The sequence below is a fragment of the Patagioenas fasciata genome, chromosome 1 (assembly GCF_037038585.1).
Source record: "Patagioenas fasciata isolate bPatFas1 chromosome 1, bPatFas1.hap1, whole genome shotgun sequence".
Lineage (NCBI taxonomy): Eukaryota > Metazoa > Chordata > Aves > Columbiformes > Columbidae > Patagioenas > Patagioenas fasciata.
The window spans coordinates 8,060,935-8,083,040 of record NC_092520.1 but is presented as its reverse complement, the minus strand read 5'-3'; the positions used below and the strand labels follow the sequence as shown (position 1 = coordinate 8,083,040).

Here is a 22,106-nt window from a genome sequence, read left to right as displayed (position 1 = left end):
CAGCCCGGGATATGATTGTCTCACGTCCAGTCTTTCATCCCCCAGTACCCTCAAGTCCTTCTCTGCAGGGTTACTCTCAATCCCTTCATCTCCAGCATATATTGATACCAGGGGTTGCCCTGTCCCAGGTGCAGGACCTTGCACTCTGCCTGTTCATCCTCACGAGGTTCACGTGGGCTCACTTCTTGAGCTTGTCCAGGTCCCTCTGGATGGCATCCCGTCCCTCCACTGTATCAGCCTCATCATTCATCTTGGTGTCAGCTGAAAAATTGCTGAGGTTGCACTCAATCTGTCTATGTTGTTAAGACATTACATAGTGGTCCCAGTACTAGTTTTCACACTAACAGTTAAAAACAACACTTCTTGGAGTTATTCTGATCTTAGACCATTTCTGGTGATAACAAAGACAATAAAGCTCCATTTTCACGTTATCATTTTTTGTGACAGTATAGAAGTTTGCAAGATAACAAGTCTATAGATAGTACCTATGCACACACACATATCTGGTATAACAAAAGACATGCAAAGAATACTCAAGCTAAATGCTTTTATTCTTGATGGTTTAAGAAACACATATCCTAAAAAATACCCAAAGCATTTAAAGCCACTATCTGAAAAGTCAGGTCTTGGTGTCTGTGGAAATAATTGAGTGCAACTGCTCCTGACTTACTACAAATGCCCAGTACACTTCCATTTCTCAAAGCACCACACTGCCATACTTGTGTTTATGCTGCAGCCTTCTTAATATTAACAAAAAAAAACAAGACCACACCACAAAGTCAGTCCAAAGCCTCTGAGTATCAAAATTAATAATTAAGAAGTGTTGTTAATTAGTTACTAGGCTAGGTCCTCAGCTGGTAAAAAAACTGTTTACTTCAGCTGTTCAATCAATGCTTTTAAGTGGGTCTATTTTAATATAGATCAACAACGATATCATTGATTTTAACATTTTATAAGGTCAACCAAAACCACAAGGTTGACATCCACTTGCAAGATTAGCAAGAGCCTGAGGGACAGTGAAAACTTGAATTTGTTTCTCATTCATCTACTCAGAAAAGGTGACAAGTTGCTAGCTGTGGACGAACATCATGCTGTGATCCAGAGCCAAAGAAAATGTCAACTAAATCCTGCCAAGTCCTCAGCTGAGATAAATCATCATAGCTCCATTAGTCAGTCCTCTACTCTTAACTTCCAGCATTCAAGGATTTGGCTCTATCTGCAGTGTATGTTCAGACAAGATATAAATCAATGCAGTGTCAACTTGACCGCAGTTTCTTTTTTCTCTACAAATATTTATGTGTCTTTGATAGTTAAAAACAAATCTCACTGAAGACATCTAATTGGCAGAAGAAGGAAAGCATTTACAAAGGTCATTTCCTATAAATCCAGCAGACTAAAGAACATGCACTGCCCATCATCCCAAAAGTCACTGTTACCTACACTAGGCAAATTTTCCCACTTATTAGTCTGTAAAGCACTTGGCACCATCAGTCTTCCTTTCTTCCATGAGAATGTGGAATCTAAAAGATGCATCTCCACTTCCTTGTGTCACCACCTGGGTCTGGTCACAGTCTGGTGATTTAAATGCCAGCTTTTCTAGCAGAGCTTACTAATGAATTCCCCCAAAAGCTGCCCACAACCAGGCAAAACCAGCAGGCTCCCAGTCACCGTGCTCAGCTGGAGCACAGAGTTGCAGCAAGCAACAGTGACTTCAGGCTTCTCTGAGATGGACACCACCACCGACTGTACAAAGCTTGCCACTGAACCCCATTGTTCCATGTGGAATCCACTAAATTCCCAAAGAGGCTGAACTTCTGCAGAAGCCCTGCTAAGCAACTACCCAACATTTCAACAGCTCAGGCTTCCCAAGGAGCTTGGTCTGGCCTTAGGACTCGTTTGTGTTGTTTCTCAAATGCACCAAATATGGAAATTTTACCCGACAGGGCTGCTCCGAACACAGAGACTTACCATTCAGTCTCTCAAATCTTTGTATTAAAAGGCTCAAACTTACGGTAGAGTGCTGAATGGGTATCCAAGCAGGTGTTTCGACTGAACATTTGTGGGATGGGCATCTGCCATGGCTCTGCTGCAAATAAGTGAAAACGGCATTACACACAACACAGTACGTGCTGCAATCGCTAGGTGCAACGGGCTCCATTCCAGATGGAGCATCTATGAGTTTGCTAGTATGTATTACATCTCAAAAAGTCATTTTCCACTGTCATGTAGGGAAAATAATTTGCAGTTCACAGGACCAAAAAGGCCTAAATGGTTATCCATTAATTTTGCTTTGAAGTTCTTGGTCATGGGGGTGAACATATCCTTCATCCACTCTGAACCCCAAGCATGTGCCATCTGGCTTTATTCCACATTGGAGCATTCAGAGAACAACAGTGGAGCTTTAGGTAAGAGGCAGAGGTTGGCTTTTTTTCTGCCCATTTTATGACAAGCCATTTCCATTACATTCTCTTTGAACCAGCTTGAACAACCGCAGGGCTATTTTCCAGGAGGAGCAAGTGTTCCAAATTTTTAGGGTGTGTTTCTTTGCTCTACTTGCTCCCCAGATTGGTCCATGGAGGACATGGAGCAAGTATCCAAGACTCCTGCAGTTCCCTGAAACTTTGCAGAACCAAAAGAGTGAGGGATTAATTTAAAGCCTAATGTTCCACGTGGCAGTGCAAGATGCAACCATCAGGCCTTCGGGCTGATCTTCCTGTAATTTCCCTTGCATTTGCAGTGATTCAATTACATTTTAGCAGAGGTTTGGAGCCCATCAGAACAAATTGCACAGCAGATTGGGTCAGAGTCCCTGAAGAAAAGTTCAGAATAAATTCTGGTTTCTGCCACCATTACTCTCAGCATTTCACATAGGAGTCGAACTATTATTTAGGTCCTTGAATTGAGGGACTCTTGTAATCATGTATGTTCCTGAAGTTGGAAATCAAGCAGGAAAAAAAAAAGCTTTGTTCCTTTTATTTTCATCTAAGCCAGATATATCACAAGCAACTATATTACACCTTTCTTTTCCCCATGCTGAGAGTAAAGGAGAGCAACCTCTGTAAACACTAATGCTCAGGCTTCACACGATTTTCAATCTTAGCCTGATTTAAGAACATTAACTAATGAAGCACTATTAGTACTTGTTCTTTATCTCCAAAAAATAAACAGTTGTAAAGCATTGTAATGCTAAATACTGTCATAAGTTAACAAAAAGAAAAACTGTGCATATCAGTTTCAGCTTTATATCCCCCAAACTTTAAAAACTGGTTATCTTTTATGTTTTCATTTAGACAACTTTAAGGAATATTCAAAAAAGCAACTAGCAAGCAAGAAGCATTGTATCTTTAGATGAAAGTTTAGAAAGTCTGTGTAAAAGGATTTGAAAAAGTCACTGCTATCATGGCAGCAATATCCTGCAGGTATGTGTAAGGAAGGAATGAATGCAGCAGCAGACTATGTAATCCTATCAAAATAATAAAATTTTAAATGTATTTTGATCAAAAGACTGCATGAAACATTGGTAATTATTTTTTTCCTTTTTTTTTTTAACAATTGTAGACCTTCAGGCTTTAATCCAAGTCAAGATAAAGGCAAGTAATTTAATAATTTGCTTTGGACAGGAAACACCTTTCTCATTGAAAAGCCCGATCTTACTGTCTCAGGTATCCATGTATAACATGTTTGCTAGGAGACTCCTCATATTCATAACGAGGATACATCTGCAAAATAAAGGCTCCAGATCTCATAGCATGAGGGGCTAATACGCTGCAAGTATTCTTAACTTTGAGATTGATACCAAAATTGCCCCAGGGCCCAGAATCACATGACATAACCTACATAGTCAAAGGCCTGAAATACAGAGGTAACTGGGAATTGCTGGTAGGCAGCAAGGGCTGGGCTGGGTTTACATCTGGGCTGTAGGGTAACCTGCAGAGTTTGGCCTTTCATAGCTGGATATTTGAATTACTGTGCTGATAACATGACCGCCCTGGAATTGTCTGAGAAATGCATGTGGCTCAAGGACTAGGATGAACACTGCACTCCTACAGCTTTTTGGAGTTTGGACTTGGGATATATTTTTTCATATCTTACATTCTCACCTCGTTGACGTAGTTCTAAGAAATAAAGTTTTATATCAACCATTGGTAATGATTTTCTTCATAAAAGTTCTCATTTTTTATGTTTTTAAATCAGCCAAAAGCTGCAACATGTCACACCTAGAGACACCAACTACAAAAATATTACCCAAAGGTCAACACGACCTAAGGTATTCTGCAAGCATAGGAAACACAAATAAGCATAGGAATTAATATGTTGGGAATTATTTGCAGGCCAAAGAAAGAACTAATTCTGTTTTATTATTACTGCCAACTTTTTCATCAACTTAGGAGTCTGGTGAGCATAAGGACTAAAAGGCCTGGTCCACCACTCCCCTGGAAAGTTAAAAATCTGAAAAGTTATGAAAACCCACCATTTGAAATCACTTTTCTTTAGACAGCCTTCAAGGGAGGACAGAATTACCTGCAGTTTCCTTTTCATGTTTGCTAATACTTGTAAAAAGAATATCTTGCCTTGAATAAAAGAGTTCTACATCTTAAATGGAACCAGAGGGGCTGTTTCACCACAACTTATGAACAAGTGATTTCCATAGTCTTGTTTTACACTCTTTTCTTGAGGATGCTCGGCGTCTTGCACTAAGCTTCAACCTTGAGACAGCTCTAACATAGCAATAGACACAGCTATATAGGCATGGGCTTTGTTGCAGCTTCATGCAATCAGAGCCATCAAAATATGCAATAAGATCTTCAGCTTGTGTGATTTTTGTATAAAGAGACCTTGGGATGCAAAAGAATACATCCATTCTCATTGCTGAATTCAGCATCAGTCACAGCTTATTTTCTGCGTTAATGCTTTGAGTCCTTGATACATTGCATAGCCGTAATACAGGAGGGAAGCAATGAAGCGATGACCCAAGTCAGATAGAGATGCTAACCTCTTAGCCAGCTAGAGACAGTGCAATTCCTTCAATGGAAGCACTGTTACATGTAATTCACAAACCAATAGGTTTATCAAGCATACAGAAATGCAGACTCCGTAAGTAACCAGGCAACAGAAAAGCACTGACTCCAGAAAGAAAATCCAAGGTTGTAAGCCATTCAGAATCTCTGTGCCCAACTTCTACCTTTCCAGCATGCAACCTTTAAGCCAGCTTCTTCCCTACATGATTTTCTCAGTCAGGTGATGAAATAACTGACTGCTATCAGTACTGGTTAGAAACATTGGTATAATGTATCTTGCAGATACATTAATATATCACAGAGTGGTAGCATCGGTGCTCTCTGTATTGTTGCAGTGGGAAATTTTGCCTGTTGAATATTAAGTTAGGAGGTGAGAGCTCTGTGGCTCTGCACAAGAGAGTTTTCAGGTGACAGAGACGCAATTGCACATCAGCAAACTCTGGGTAAGATTTCAAGGAAATTCTTCTTCAGTGTCGTGTGATCAGCCACAGTGACTGTTAAGGGTCTTTGGAGGACTTTAAGAGCATGTATACATAGTTTATTGCCACTTTCTCATAGGCAGGGAGAGATTATATACATATATGTAATCAATACCAAATTTGGATGGATAAATATTGCCTAATGTGACTGTGGCTGGAGATACATTTGGAGGCAGATCTTAGCTCTGTAGGAAGATGAAACAAAACACAGAGAGGATATTTGGGAATATCTTATCTGCTAAACATTCAGAGCTTACTCAACTGCAGCACTCTTTAAGATCTGTCTTAACATAATTTCTCAGAGCAGATATTGGTGATCAGAATCTAAAGTGGTCACAAGTAAGATCCTGTTTGTATCCCCTAGAATAACCAAGAATAGGATTTGTAAATCATATACAAGTCCTTGAGTGAGGTCTCCAGTAGCAAAAGAGTTGGCTGAAGACAAACCAAGTGGAACATATCTATTTAATCCTACACATCCTTACAAATTATCTTATCTGATGCAGATGATTCTCTGGAGAAATGAAAATTGTAGATCTCAACCAGAGGTCTCAGACTGCGTAAAATATAATAATATACTAGTCCGTCCCCCCTGACCTAATGATTCACTCATAAATATCATTCCTTTCCTGATTGTACACGTCGTCTCATTTTTCAGAAGTCTCTCATTAGGTGAAGGGAGACAGAAGGAAAATTGCGTGGTAGTAGCAAACAGATTAAAACACAGAAGAAATGCATGTTCATGTTCAGGATGCATGCCAGGAGACACACATCTTTTCTGCTTTTAGTGGTCTCTTGGACATTGCAAATAATCCATTCAATCAGCTCCAGCTATATGACATGCATAAAAATGCAGATCTCTTTGGCACTAGGAAATTATCTTCCCACCTCCACCCAGGCCCTCTGAATAGTAGAGAAGGGACCTGCTAAGGATGTATAGCTCTGCTATCAATAAGTAGCACTATCATTAACAGAGGCAGGATAAGGCGCTCTCATTTTCTTTTCTTGCTCAGTATCTTGCACCTTTCCTTAGATCTGCAGCTCTCCACTGCTGTGCAGTAGTATTAGTATTAAGCACTAACCATATCTGCCTGAGCAGTTAATTGAACATTTTCTTTTCTCAGTTTATAGAGCTGTTCATAGATTCATGAAACAAATCACCCTTCTCCTTTCATAGTTAAAACCAATCTCAATAAAGACATCTCCCTAAGATCAGCAAATTATAATCTAATGAAATCTATTGAAAATTTCAGTTGCACTAAACAAGGTCAATGCTTGGAAGAAACGAAGTGTCACTCAGAAATTGAGATCAAAGTAATTCCCTTCTATTTCTGCTGCTGCCATAGAGACCAAGGGAGGGGGAAGAGAGGGAAGAAGAGATTTAACAGACTTAATTCTTCCTGAAATTTATAATTAACTACAAGGGAAAAGGGACAATTACCATATTTCTAAAGAATAAAGGAGAAAAAAGTTGAGCTTTTGACAAGATATAATTACAAGACGTTCCATATGCAATGCACATTGGTTTGTTCTGTGTAATTTTCTTGAGACTCCCCCCCCAAATTTTTTTTTTCTACAAAATACAACACGTGTCTCATCAGTTTACATTCATAATGTTTGAAATCCAAAAGCTAGAGCTTTACAATAATTGTTTCAAAATTTAACATCGGTAAATAAAGATTTGAAATAAATACTCTGATACACTCCCCATCTGCCAGACATCTATGAGTGTGTTCTCCAGCTAAGATAAATGGTAATCAATGAAAAGGATCTTTCTGGTCTTCTAAGACTGTGCAGTTTAGCCAGCAGCCAACCCATAGTCATCAAAGCTGTCCTCAAGTACCACTTCAGAATAGAGTTTACTAAATTACATGTAAATTGCATGGATTCAGCACTATCACACTTTTAGGGTCTGGCAGGAAAACACCACAGTTTGAAGCACTCATCAGTACCCAATAATGATTATAGAAAAAGATTTTGACTTTAGCTAAATGTGAATCTCTGAGGGGAAAATTATTATGTTTCCTTTGTTTCAGATGTGTTATAGCCAGGAAATTTAGTACAAAAAACTTAGCTACCCAGTTTATGATTTGAAACTGCAATAATTCAAAGCCTGAAGTCTCGCAAAGGAAAAAACAACAAATGTTGCCCAGATCTATTTAGCATTATTAACAATATGTGGGCACATAGAAATGTGGTTATTTTTTCGTTTCATATCCAGCTAAATTTAAATCCGATCTTCATGTAATGTAGCTCTCTACAGCTTTCCTGGTTTCGGTAAGATTATACTTGTCTGTAATACCTGAGGCACTCATTCAACCTCAGTATATATACCTAGTTTTATAATTTCCTAATTTTTGGACTTACCCTACAGCCCCTCAGACACATAGAGCTGATCTTGTAGGAAGACCCACAAAATAAATTGAACCTCATTCTGCAAGTACAGACCTTTTTAAAACTCTGTATCAGCTCAATCCAATATAACTGGGCAAGGGGGGGGAGGAAATAGGCCTATTTTCTTCAGTAAGGCCTATTACAAAAGCACTTCAACATAAATACATATTCTCAGTATTACCTATTTGCATTAGCCTCAGGACACCATAATCAATAACCCAACCTAACCTCATAGTGGATTCACCTATGCAGAGGGAGATCAACAGCTGCCATATAGCGTATGTACCTGCTCTCCACCTCCAGCAGGTGACTTGATCTGATTTACCATCCTGCCCTTCTGAGAGCATCTTGGGACTGGTTTTGCTGCTGCTTTAAATTAGAGAGGCTGGAACGGTGAGGTCACTTCAGTGGTGCCACCTCTGCATTTTTGCATCTTCCAGTCAAGTTCTAAAAACACCCTCTAAATCAACTGGGTTGGTGCTGGGAGTCAATTATGTCGCCTAAATGCTAAATGAGAGTTTTCCCCTCATTTGGGGAACCCACAGTATCCTACGGGCACACAAGACCCGTCCTAACTTTCCCAAGCATGGCACACAATCAACAGGGATTTAGAATGATACACTTAATGTAGACTGATGGTTTCAAAGTCAACTAGCCAAGCCGCAGCAATTCCTCACTCAGGTTCACAGTGAGGCTACTGAGGAGGATGAGCTCTGAATTTTGCCTTGTCTTCCATGTTGGGATTATGGGGAAAGGAAAGTTAATGCTGACAAAAAGACAAGATGTAAATTTTATAGCTTTTCTTGGCTTTACTCATAAATTCATGCTGCAATGTGGGGTGATGAGTGTGTGGAGTGGGACAGACCTACCAAAGACTCATACCATACCCAAGGTCTAAGCCAGAAGTTGGTCCCATACTTGGCTGCAACAGCTTCTTCTTTTCCACAACCATTGCGAGTATTGAGACTTTTGCTCTCATATCTGTCAGAATTTTGCCTTAAGTACATACAGAGATGTCCCCTGTTCCAAAAATATTGCTGGATGAGCAGAAGAAAATAGGATAGGCAGATGTTGTTGGCTCCTGGCAACGTTGCAAGTCAGAATTGTAGATATTCAGCCTTGGTATAGGTTAACAACATAAACAAGCACATCATCTTGCTTCCCAGAACCATTAAAAAACATATTTTTTTTCCTTATGTCTTTATTTCATTCTTTTAAGTACTTGAACTAAATCCTTAGAAAAGGTGCTAGACAGACTGCCATGAAAAGAGAAAAACTAGACCATCAAAGAATTTTAGAAGAACAAAAAAACGAAAAACAAAACTCCAAACTTCTTGACTAGTGAAATGAACTGGGTCCTTTTTTCCATTCACGTGATAATAACATTTTCATTTAATCATCTGATCCCACAGAGGTCAGTGACACTTGAATTAAACATGGAAACTGTGTAGTGAGTGATGCAGCTTAATCCACTACAGAGTTAAGTGGAAGCTGGCAACACGAATCACTAGGAAGGAGTAATTGTTCCCAACTTTTCAACATTTTGAGGATGGAAATGCATTTCTGTAGGTAACAAAACCAACAAGTTCAAGCTGGGCATTCTCCCTGGGTCTGAAGGTGGCCGATTCTCTGGTTTACAAGCTGGAGGACACAGCTCTGGGTCACAGGAACCTACTGCTGCCTGTGCTCAGTGCTGCGAACTTGGGAGTCAGGCAATAAGCAGCAAGCCGCTTAAGTTTTGTGAATAAATGTGGATTATTTTATTTGGTGTCCAGTCTTTGTGTACATCTTCGCAAACTCTTCTCAAAACACAGAAGCCTTCAGGTGATGAAATGTAGGATTTTAAGCAAACCACAAATTACATCTCCCAAACAAAACAAGAGGTGACACCAGCGGCAACCAACATTGATGGTTCTGAGGGCCATTACTGATGTTGAGGGTGATAAAATATTAGACTAGATTTCCCAGGCAGTTTAAAAATCTGTATCCTAGGAGAAGGTCTTTATCTAGCTCTGCTTGTGACAGAGGACTGGATGGCCAATTGCAGTGTTATTCAATTCTCTCTTTTTTTGGTGTCATGATTGCCAACTGCAAGTAACAAAAAGCCTGAATGTGACACCTTGAAATCATGCGATTTAAAAAAGAAAAGCATATTTTGATTTCTCTTCATTCATCTGCTGTGTTTTAAACCTTTATAGTTTCCATCTCTGAGCTCCAGGGAAAGCTGATCATCTTTTCTAAGCCACCTGACAGCAAGAACTGGGGATTTCAGCAAAGCAGCCCCTATAATGAGTCATGTAGGGCAACACAGAGCTGTCTATTTGCTTTTTCACCAGCAGCAGAAACTGTTGTGCTCAGAATCCTGAAAAAGGCAGAAGGATGGAAGGACAGCTGAAAGCTAAGGAGAGGACAGCATGTTGCCCCTGACTGTTGGGAGGCACAGTGGGAATGTTCCTTCTTTTCAAAACTCCTGGAGCTCCTACTGCGATGGAGTCTTGACCTAAGCTTTTATTTACACTGAATCCTTCCTAATGATAAAACAATGCCACAAATTAATGTGCTTTATGTGACAATAATAGAAAGAAGCAATGCTGGGAACATGATCAATTAAAATAAACTGGGAGATCATAAGAAGTCCTCCTTGACCGATTCAGCATTTAAGTTCTGGGTTCAGAAATGCATGGAAACATGAAGGAGGTAAAACAATAGAAGAAGAATCTGTACAAATTAATATCTTAAATATATCTTAAATTTATCTTACATTTTGGCTGAAACATCAGTAGGATTTAAGATTTGGCAAGGCACACCAGAAACTAATTTTATTAGATGGCATCTTTCACCACACAGAGTTCAAAGCAGGATCTTTAGATCTACTGTACATAATCTACAAGGGCATGTTCACTCCACCACAACATTTATATAATTTTCTATAGGCTGGAGATACTGCAAATTCCAGAGTAAATTTAATGACCATATGTTAAAAATGTCAACTTTTTAAAACAGTGTTCATCTTTTGCAGTTTAAATAGCATTCATCTTTTCCTTCTATTATTTAAATAATTATTGAAAATAATTATTGAAAATAATTACTGAAAAATAAAACTGATGCATTTACTTCCTCTTGACGTTAAGATCCACTTTTACAGGAATAAGAATGGCAATTATTAGGACAAATCAGACAAATGGATATTCAAATAAGGATAATTACCATATCTGTGGCCAAACTGACCATACGGTTGCTCCGGAGAATTCATACTTATTGAAATAATTTTTTAAAAAATCTCAAAAGAGGTCTGCTCTTACTGTATCAGTGAAAATTGGCATAAACAGGTGCCATAAAAATTTGGTCCGTTTCAAGAAACTCCAATGCACAATAAAGTAAGAGCAGATTATGGATCAATACAATATAATTACACTGGTGCGGCTATTTAAATATGGCACCACAAGAAGATGAGGAAATCAACTGTAATTTATTTGGCTTCAAGCCTTTGCAATATGAAAGTGTTCTGAAACTAGATTTTTGTCATTATTCAGCTCAATTACATATGTTAATATGCTGTTCCCACATGCATCCAAACAGCAGGTCACCTACAATTCACAATCCTATCTCCTTCCAACATCAAGTTGGCAGTGAAGACTGATTATATGGAATTGAATATTTGGGGCTCATATGCTTGACTTCCATATCATGTCAGCCGTTTAGCAGCAAATCCAAGAAACAGAAGAGATGGGAGGAAAAATATTGTGTGTAGATGGAGTTGGGAGCCCTGCTCAAAGCAGCAGCAGTAGTGAGATGACCTTGAGTCTACACTTGTTATTGTCCAGAAGGTCCTCGGAAAATGTCCAGCGGAAACATTAATCACTAACTCATGAAATAAATAAATCGGTGTCTCCTGATATCCAAAAAAAGGCACTGAGCCACATTCTTCTCCCAATTATACTACCTTAAATGTAGATTCACTTCCCTCTCCAAAACCCAGCTACTACAGACCTCCTTGCCAACCTCTCAAGGCCAAGGATGGCTTTCATTGCAGGTCCTCACTGCATCTCCGGACACCCAAAAGTAGAGCAAATCACAGCTGTCTCTTTCAACCTTCCTGCTTATTTTCTGTTGGGAGGCAACGTCAGGGACTAGAAAAAGGATGTTTAGCTTGATCCTGCATCCAGGTTTTGTTCATCAGTGCTGCACCACCGCTGCTGAGCGCTTTTCACCAGTATCGCATCAATGGGCACCCGCAGGCATCTCCAGCCTGCTGCAGGGCAGGTCGAGGATGTAGTCTCAGATCCAGCACGGCTTGTGGGAATCAGAAGGACCTGGAAAGAACAGGAGGTGAACGAGGCCACAGAAGGAGCACATGCTCCTTCTGTGGCCTCGTTCACCTCCTGTTCTTTCCCCATATGGGTTTCTTCACCGTCAAGATCAGAATGACAGCTCGCATCTGTTTCTGCGGCTCCACCGCGCTCCCTGCTCTCTGCAGCAGCCACCCGCCACCCTTCACTTCTGCCCATGAGTGCCCGGGGTGCCTCCTCCTGCCCTTCTCCGTATCATGGATGGGGGGCCCCATTTGGCATGGCCATGATGCGAAAAATGACAGCAATGATGACAGCAGTGCTAACCGCTGGTTTGCCCTATCCTTTACGCAGCCTCTAGGTGTTCTAGTTGCCCCAGGCATCTTGCAAAGTCCTATTGAAATGACGAAATTCATCAAAAATAAATCAGAACAGGGAGCAACTGTGCTGAACCCTAATGTCTGGACTTCCCCCAGTAACTGCTCCTTATATATGCTATCACCATGTGAAAACGCAGTTACAAACATGCGGTGAGCTGCCTGTCCTGTAGCAAGAGAAAGGGAGTTCACTGATTACCTCCCTGATATTTAATATTAACTTCTTTTGCTAAGTTTTAGGACATATCAAAGAATCATTCATCTTATTCCTACCCCAGATTGTTTAAGCTGGGAAGTGCCCTTAACCCCAAAGTCGTTAGCCTGCTGCTGTTGTGGATAAAAAACTGCTTGCACACACGTCTGGAAGGAATTTTTTAGAAGGACCTTTCCCAAACAGTCGGGTTAGATCTAACATCACTATAAGAGTGCTGAATTGGGACCAAGGCATTTTTATTTTTCAGGCCTAGGGATGCAAAGTAAACTACGTTTTTTCCCCCAAAAAGCCACAATAAGCCATAAGAAACTTGCATCTCTCCAATCAGAAACATCATGACTATCTGAAGTACATCTGATTGGCCTCTTTAAAATACTAGGACCCATATAATCCCCCCCCCCCATTTTTTTTTCTTCTTTAGTTTACAGAATAAACTGATAAGCTGAGAAAATATGTGCCATATACTGTGTATTCTGAAAGTGCTCTGGTAACTAGAGATATTAATAGACATAAGCATAGGCTAAGATAAAAGATGAAATCCTTTTCTTTTTGCAAGTGAAAATAAGTGAATTACATATCATTTAGGAAGTGATACAGAAACAAACTGCATAATCTACAGGAAAAGAGAACAAAATGCTCATTGAAGCAATGCTTATTTATCACTTTATCTTGCAACCTGACACAGTACATGCTCAATCTATTTAATTACAGGAATAGAAAAATAGCAGAGAAATATGTACACATAACAGCAATGTTTCCAGTCCTACCTTGGTCGTGACAATGCACAGACAATCCATCCTGTAAATCTCCACAGGAGTATATGTAAATCATAAAAACAAATCAGCAAGGGTGAGGAAAGGCTTTTGAACAGCATGAACAGAACCGGAGGCTTGAATCTGCACAGCCTGCTTTTCCAAGTGGGGCCCTCATAAGAAACTCGAGTCCTCCTCCACAATGCTAAAGGCAGTCATGATGCTCACAGGGATCAGAAAACCCACTAGAAATCGTCTCAAGCAAAACTTCCAGGTGGCTTATCAGGCTTGATTGCTGCATTGTTCAATCTGTGATCAAAATATTCTGTTGAATGGTATGCAGCCTTCTAAATAGGCAGATGAGAACCACAACAAGCACAAAAGAGCAAAAGCATCACATTTCAGCCCTGGCTGTGCTTTCACAATTCTGATCTGCTGTTTCAGTATACCCATAAGATTTCCTTTGCCAAGTCTCTCTCTGTCTCTCTCTCTCTCTCTCAATCTCTCTCCCTCCCGCTCTCTCCTTCCCTGGCTTTCTGTTTTTCTCTCTCTCCCCCCTCTCGCTCGCTCTCTCCCTCCTCTTTTCTACGAACTCCGAGCAAGCACAACACACACAACTCTCGGGCCCATCTATCACAGCGCTGTCACTTCTCTGCCAAAACAACTGCTTTGGGTTGTAAGGGGTTTTTTTTATTAAGAGCAATGATTCCTACAACCGCATATCGCTTGAAGTGCATGATTGAAACATTAAGGTGTGTGCGAGAGCTCATGCGTCACATCTACAACCACTCGGAATTACTAGGTCAGATTCGGATTCGGGAAGTGAGCATAAATAACAGCTGGATAAGGCGAACTTTCAGAAAGTATAACAGAAAATCATCAGTCAGGGGAAAAAATATGGAGTTGCATATTTACACATGCACGCAGGGCTGTGAAGTGCAACAGTGATATAATTATACCCTACCATCCACGGGAAATAAAAAGAACAAATCACATTATATACATTATTCAAAGCTACAGAAGGGCACCTTTTTTTTTTCCACTTATGAAAAATGCATCGAAGTTTTAATTAAAAGAAAGCACCCCAAACAACAGAGGTAAAACACTCAAGTTCTCTCCTGAACTTTTTCTGTATCTTTGACGGATCCACAGACTCAACTGCTGTATCTCATGTTCTGTATGCTTTGCTCAGTGTTCCACAGACAGTTCAGCCCCCAAAGCCCTACCTTTCTTGCAGTGATGCTGCTGCAGAGCTTCCCTTTCAGGTGCCTTACATGAATCATTCTGAGTTAGAAAGCTCGCTGTCAGCTCTTAAAGTCTTCTCTCTCTTACAGACAGAGGAAGAGAGAGAAAGAGAAGAAAGAGGGAGGGAGAGAGAAAGAGACACAGAAGGGAAAAGATATGTAAAATGAAAGCTCTGGCCAAAGAGAGAGGAAAATCAATGCTCCTATTCACTGGAAAAAAAAAAAAATACAGCCAACTGGACTGTTGACAGCAACAAGAGGAAACGTCTAGACACCCATACATTACAATTCACCTTTTCAACACACTGGACAGCACAATTCCCCCTGGGTGCTTTGCTGAGGATCTCTCATTCTCACTCAGAGCTAAAATATGTTTTCAATAAAATAAACCTTTCCAAGAAAATAAAAGGATATTTAAGAGTCATCTCTCTTCCATAAATTACTCAGGTTATAACCCTAATATTCTTGTGATTGCTAAAGCAGCAAGAGGCTCAGTAAATGACACATGCTATTTTGCCAAAATGAGGTCACTGCTACCAAAGTTACAAAATCCATACTGGATCAGATATGTGGTCAGAGAGCAACCAACCCGCCCCCAGCTACTAAAGTCTTGGTAGATACAACATTTTAAAGAGAAAGTCTCCAGAGCACTTACAACTGTGTCTAAAACTTTAACTGAGTCCAAGCAACCACATGTGCACAAAACAAACTTGATTTGTGTTTACAGGCTGCACTGGAACCTGCGTGTTTTCTCCCTAATGAGGTTTAGTCCAGTAGCCAAACATTCAGACAAGTTTATTAAACTATAGATAATATAAAACAGAGAACATTTTTTAAGCATCCTTGAAGTAAGAACCAATTAACTATCTACTCAAGAACCAATTAACCCAATAAGATGGTCTAACCTAAGCCACGCTTGTGCTCTAAGCATCATACGGTAAAAGGGAATTCAGTCAACTCCAAAATCAGGAGATATTTTAACACTTAGATGTAAAGCAACCAACATTTTTTCTCTTCCAATTGGTAGATTCAAGTTGATCTAGTAAAGTGTGAAACATATTATTACCTAATGGCTGTAAAATTTCTTATTGTACTCGAAACTGGCATATAGGGATTTATTCTGAAATTGATCTCCAAGTGCATGATCTGTAAATGCTTCTACTTGCAAGTAACTCTACTCCTGTGAGCTGGTCCCAGTGAAAACATGATCCTATTTACAGTTTATATGAGAAACAGAGGGTCTGAACCATTTGAGATTGTTTAATTGAACAGCATGACTCATGTGTGTGTCTGGGAAAACCAGGCTCCATCAGTACCTCTTCCTATTTTTGAGTGTCACCTCCTTCCATAAAACCAGCATTTAACAGCACAGGATTTGCCCATGTGCTACCCGAGCTTTGTGCAGCATTGAGCAGTACGGTCTCTGAAATTCTGCTGGTTGCTTTTCACCCTCAGAACCTCCTGTAACCCCAGACAGAAGAGCCCCAGACTTTTGGGGACACAGACCCCAGCTCCATCCTTCTGTGGGCTCCTTTTTGTTGCGAGGGTTCCTGGTCAGAGCTTCTAATACGTGTTATTGATGACTCAGCAAAGTCAGGGCATGGGAACAGGTGACTGTCTGTGGGTCTCCAGTGTTTCTCCCAAGTATACAGTTCCTCATTTCAATTAATTGTCCATCCCAAACCCAAAAAAGAGGCTGAGCTGCTCCATTTTCTTCCTCCAACTAGTTACTTTTTCCATTCATTTTTTCTCCTCGAGTTTAAGATTTTCAAATCCTTGGCGTTGCTTTACCCTTCATTAGCAACATCTCATTCTGCTCTAATTTCTGCAGGTCAGATTGCTGCTTAGTTCTATTTTTTCCTCTGCTCTTCTAGCCTTCATGTTATCTGTACATATGATCATGATTGAAATCTACTATAGAACGACTTGACCCAAAAACCAAACAAATTGAGAAGCAGCCATCTGGGGTGAAAAGAGATGGCTTGTAGTTGCTTGTAGTTGCTTTAGATGGTCAAAAATAACCTCTGTGATGAGCTCTGACTCTCAGGAAGCCTTAATACAGGAATAATAACAACTATTTCTCACTGTGATACCAGTGCCTCTGTGGGGACCACCGTGTGAAAACCACTTACCCAGGTGATTGCTTCCTTCTCCTCTAATTTTACCAAGATGTCTATTTTAAAGTCATACAAAACCAAACAATATGAGGTGAGAGAGTGAAATGTGATGGTCTGTATAATGCAGTAGTTTAGACTGGATAATTTAATCCTCCTTTATAGCATTAAAATCCTCACTGTATTCAGATACTTCAATTCGCATAACCAAAGCGCAGGGTTTAATTAGGCAGTTACATTTATAAACAGAGCCTATAACATCCAGCTGAACTGAAAATTTGTAAAAGTAAGCTCCTGTAAAACCAGTAAGAAGGATTCTATTATTTTTTTAAACTTTCACGACACACCTTTTTAAACATTTTTTAAATTCTTTTGAAACTCAATTATTATAGAGTAAAAACTCTAAAGAGAAACTTATTCTTAAAAAAAATAATAATAACACAAACAAACAACAAACAAAACCAAGCAAAACTGGCTTGACTATTATCTTTAATTCAAATAGGAGAAATTAAGAAAAACAGGAGTACTAGATCTCCAGGTTTTAGAGAAGACACGAAGAAAGGAGACATCTACGAGACTGCTAACACAGCATTAGTAATGTCAGCATCTTGCAAAATTTAGCCAGTGACTATTTAGAGCTCTGCGCACCTACACAGAAAACACATAAACACACACATCATCTTACAAATGTGGAGAGAGGTTTATTTACATCTAACGTATCTTAAATTCCATACTATGGAGCACTTATTGATGGTATTAAATTGCCAGTCTTTCACATGGGGCTAAATTCTCTTTCTTCTTTTCAGATCCTATATTGCACCCAAACAAGCTACAAATAAATACTTCCCTGGTTACGTCTCTTCCAGGAGAGCAATTGATGTAGTCATGAAGTTACGTCTCTATGGTCAGAGCTCATTTATACCACTTGAGCCCAGTTCCAGCTAGGCTGCTGTGCCTCACAATTGGTTAGTAAGTAGGTTAACACCAAGATACAAGTTATCTGAGTAGTTCTATGCTGGAAGGGAAAATCTCATGAGACAGCCTCTTTTTTAGGACTATTTTGTGCCACACGGAAAACAAAAAATGAGAAACTAATAACCTTGCAGATCATGCATATGTAGTTAGGGGCTATATTACAGATGAAATGTCAGAATAAATCCTGCTTCAGCCAGGAAGAGAAGTTAATACAAATTTCAGAAGGTGTGAAGTTCTGTATGCTTTAGCTGCTAAGAATTTTAATGCTGTTCCCAGACAGAACCAGAAGCCCATGAGTGCTGGTGTTAATTTAAAAATTAACAAATTAGCAATTCTGCACCTCCTGACTGCAGCAGGCCCAGCGGCAGCAGCTTTGCCACTGGCCTCAGGCCCACCAGAGTCTCAGGCAGAAGCTATAATATAACAACCATTCCCCTTCTCCTGTGCACGGCAAATTTGATTGCTGTTTAGCACAACCAGTGTTGAAGACCCCACCAATTTCTCTGACTGGTAGCTTTCTAAAAAAAAATTAAAAAAAAAAATAAAAATAAAAATAAAAAATAAGAAGATGGTATAATGAGTGCAGAGAGCAGTGAAGACTGAACAGGCAGCTCCACTCCTTCATCACAAAGACTCTGCATCCAAGTGGCCACCATGGTCCCAGGCTCAAGAGCCACATAAAGGTTCGTTTTCTGCTCCACAGTTGTGGAGGGGATCCCCTCTCTTTCTGCCCCAAGCACACACCCAACATACAACCCTTTTATTCAGTACCTGGGAGCTCACATCACTTTAACCCCAGCACTCAAAAGCAAGGAAAAAGCTATTTTTGTGTGGGTTTTGTTTTAATAGACATCATGCACTTTGCAGGACTTGTTTTCTGAGGGCCTTATTGTAATACCTGGCCTTTCACTGCTGCACCTGGTAGTGCATCATTTGCCTCTTGGGGTGCTCAGTGGGACAGCAGGATGGTTGCCTCCCTTCCTCTTCAGGAGTCAATGTAATCAAAGGATAGCAGGATAAGTGACAAAGGAAAGGATCTGAGGAGGTCTTAATTCCAACACCCCACTCAAAATAGGTTCAGCAGTGAGGTCTGATCAGGTTATTCACGGTGTTATCCAGTCTGGTCTTGAAAATCTCCAAAGATGGAGACCATGCAACCTCTTTAGTATCATCACCATCTTAGGGACCTGTGAGAAGATGGTAAGGCAAGCTGGGAGCAGATTATGGCTTGTAGGGTTGTAGGAAACACACATTCACAATTGCAAGGTGTAGAGCAGAGGACAGGTAAAGGTCCTTGAGCCATTCGACAGTTCTGAAGAGCCTTGGAGAAGCTCGTCTTTTGAAAGATCTGCAGCCTTCATTAATTTAAATCTTACGCCTAATGTTTTATCTATCTATACTTTCCCATACAAAGCCATAATTGTTTTCTCTTGCTTCCCACAAGTCTTTTGTTCAGAATGAAGCAGAAGTGCTTCAGTTACAAATGCTCCATTGAGTTTACACGGGCTGGGATGCTCTGCAACAGAAACACGCGGTACTCAAGGGCAATATGTCCTGAAGTGGCTCTCAGCTTTCAAGATCCATGGTGAATGAAGAGTTCATTTTCATTCCTGAGCATTCTGCTTGGGGAAGTAAATCTAACAACTCATTGATCATCAGCAACTGGAAAGCTCTGGTGCATATGTTTAAACATGTAGCCAGTCCTAAATAGCTATGTGTCACTGTCATAGCAGCGTGCCACTGACACCGTCGCTTGAAAAAGAAATCAGACAAAATGACTCTTTCAAACAAACCGACACGCTAAACCACAAGTTCCAGGAAACGAAAACAAAATATCTGCTATCTGCCATTCCACGGTACTGAGAATCAAAGAAGATACCACTCACAGCTCTGAATGTCTTAGAGTTTGGCAACAGAATTGCAGATTTTTGGAGTTTACGCTCATGTATGTTTTGTGCTGGAGAGCTACTAACAGTGCGAAAATGCAGTATGTAGAGTTGCTGGGGGAGAAACGCTGAGCCCAGGAGTTCACAGTATCAATCTAAGTAGGGAAGATGGTACATTTTTCAGTTGAGTATTCATACTGGAAATGATACTGTGAAATTGGGCTAAGAATCATTACATCCCATGATTTCTATAACCCCCTCACACAAAGTATTTAGTGCATATATCAAGCTTTGGATAATTCCTTGCTTTGGGGAAATAATTTCTTCCATAAATATAGGGACAAATTTCAGTGAATATACATGTTCTTGTATTTCAACCCTCAAGTGGCACCGTGGTCCTATAGGGTACAAAAGTTTTTCCAATCAACTGGGAACACAGTAACACAAGAAACTCAGAAAGTCATGCGAGACAATTAGCTCTTTAGATCTTGAAAAGTTAACAGAGAAATCGAACTAGAAATTCAAACAAAGCCCATGAAAAAGCCTTAGACAAGAGAAATAATCTGCAAGTTTCCACTGTTAGAAATGACCTTACTGAAGTCTACAAGGTATCACATAAGCACGCCAACTCAATTAATGTCTGTTTTCTTTTCATCATGTTTCCATCTTGCTAACTTTAAAAGAAAACTTCATAATTTTCTTTCACTTAGAAAAGAAAAAATACACAATGACTTCAAGGCAAAAACTCTCCGTAATAATCTCTAAACCCAAGAGAATTTTTCCAGCCAAGTTGTGAACCTATGAAAATAATTGAGATATTATAATGAAACACTTATAACTTCACCATTGCAAGCAGCAGGACTGTTACAAAGAGAGGTGTAACATACCCCCTCACCACAGCCATAAGTCACATTGCTTCGTGCATTATTCAGTGGAGTTTTATGGCAGGTATCATTAGACTGCCCACACAAAAATCATCACTTTGCTGACATTCATATTCTCCCATACCGACTACAGGCCAAAAATAAACTACAGCACACATTAAGAGACTGAAAACACCTTGAATAAAATTCACTAACTGTGCAACACCTTGGACACTAAAACGAAAACATGTTGAGATCAGCGATCCTGTAGAACCATCACCGATATTAACATTTTTACATAAAAATAAAAAATAAATCCTGCCTAGGACAGCATAAAATGCACAGAGCTGCTAACATACAGCAATAAATTGCAGCCATAAGCCTCTATGAATGTGGTAATGTACATACAGCCATTAAACAGAAAAAAAAATTACTGCAGAAGCTAAAATTCAGTATATTCTACATATTTCACCTCCAGCAAAACTCAACTGAATAAGAATTTCATTCTCCATCATGAAAGAGTAGACCATACCTTTGTCTTCATGTCTACCACATAATTTTCAAAAGTCTGTTTCTCCTTATTGTGTTCACCACATCGTCGAGATCCTTCTGATCCATTGGAAGGTGCAGACTAAAGAGGGAAAAAATAATCAAATAAGGTAGCTGAGGTGTGCACTATAATTCTATCACACTTAAAAGTAAAGATTAGCATGCACATACAAAAGGGTAGCCTGAATTTAGGTAAACATCAGGTGGTTCATACATAAGATTTTCACCTCGGTGTTTTGTCATGCAAAAATTGCTGGGTTTAATCTCATAGCCACTCTCATGGAAGCCTGTGAAAGTCTCAATAGGCTAAATCTATAAGATGATGCTTATCATCACCTCTAGCTAACTTCAGAAGGCATGCAAGGTGATCTGCAGCTCTCAGCATCAGAACATGGAGATAAGGAAGGAAATCAATGCCTTGCCAAAAAGGCCCATGGGTGGTAATGGGGTTCTCATCTGGAGCAGTTGCAGGAATAGATCTCCTTACAGCACAAAATGAATTACCTGGTTTGTTCTCACATTCTGAATTCATGACATTCTCTGAAGCGACATATTTTTTAAAAGGTTTCATGCTTGTGTAGTAGCCATAGTTGCAAATCTTCTAAATTCAAATGCTTTTTTTGTTACCTTTCCTTCATTTATGTAGATTTTAATCTTACACTGCTCACAGAAAACCCCCATAAACCAGTATCTTTTTCAAATAATATCTTTAATAGAAGACATGGTAAAAGGCTGTATTTGTTTTTTCAGTTTTCCTTCTGGAAATCTAATGTATTACTGTAAATTTTGTATTAAGACAATAAATACTATAAATGAAATCTCTGTTTACAATGCTCCGCCCTGCAAAAATGTGCTTGAAGAGTTAGCTTTCACATGAAACATGATGACTGCCACTAGCTCAGACCTCAGAAAATTTCTGGGCACTTTGCAAGAGCACAAACAGGAAAGCAGA

The 22,106-nt window shown here is 39.7% G+C and overlaps 1 protein-coding gene across 15 annotated transcripts in view; it reads right to left on the bottom strand.

Moving 5' to 3' along the window:
• Positions 1-22,106, bottom strand: part of DLG2 (discs large MAGUK scaffold protein 2) — a 1,047,967-nt gene that overhangs the window by 866,495 nt on the left and 159,366 nt on the right. For 10 of the 15 annotated variants that reach the window (XM_071798683.1, XM_071798777.1, XM_071799041.1 and 7 more), the window contains 2 exons: positions 21,138-21,236; positions 2,012-2,086 (listed from right to left, as the gene is read on the bottom strand). In XM_071798683.1, coding sequence (XP_071654784.1) covers positions 2,012-2,086; positions 21,138-21,236 — 174 coding nt within the window. Of the gene's footprint in view, positions 1-2,011; positions 2,087-13,538; positions 14,002-21,137; positions 21,237-22,106 lie in introns of those variants that run through there. The other 5 variants (XM_071798854.1, XM_071798997.1, XM_071799162.1 and 2 more) reach the window with 4 other exon arrangements.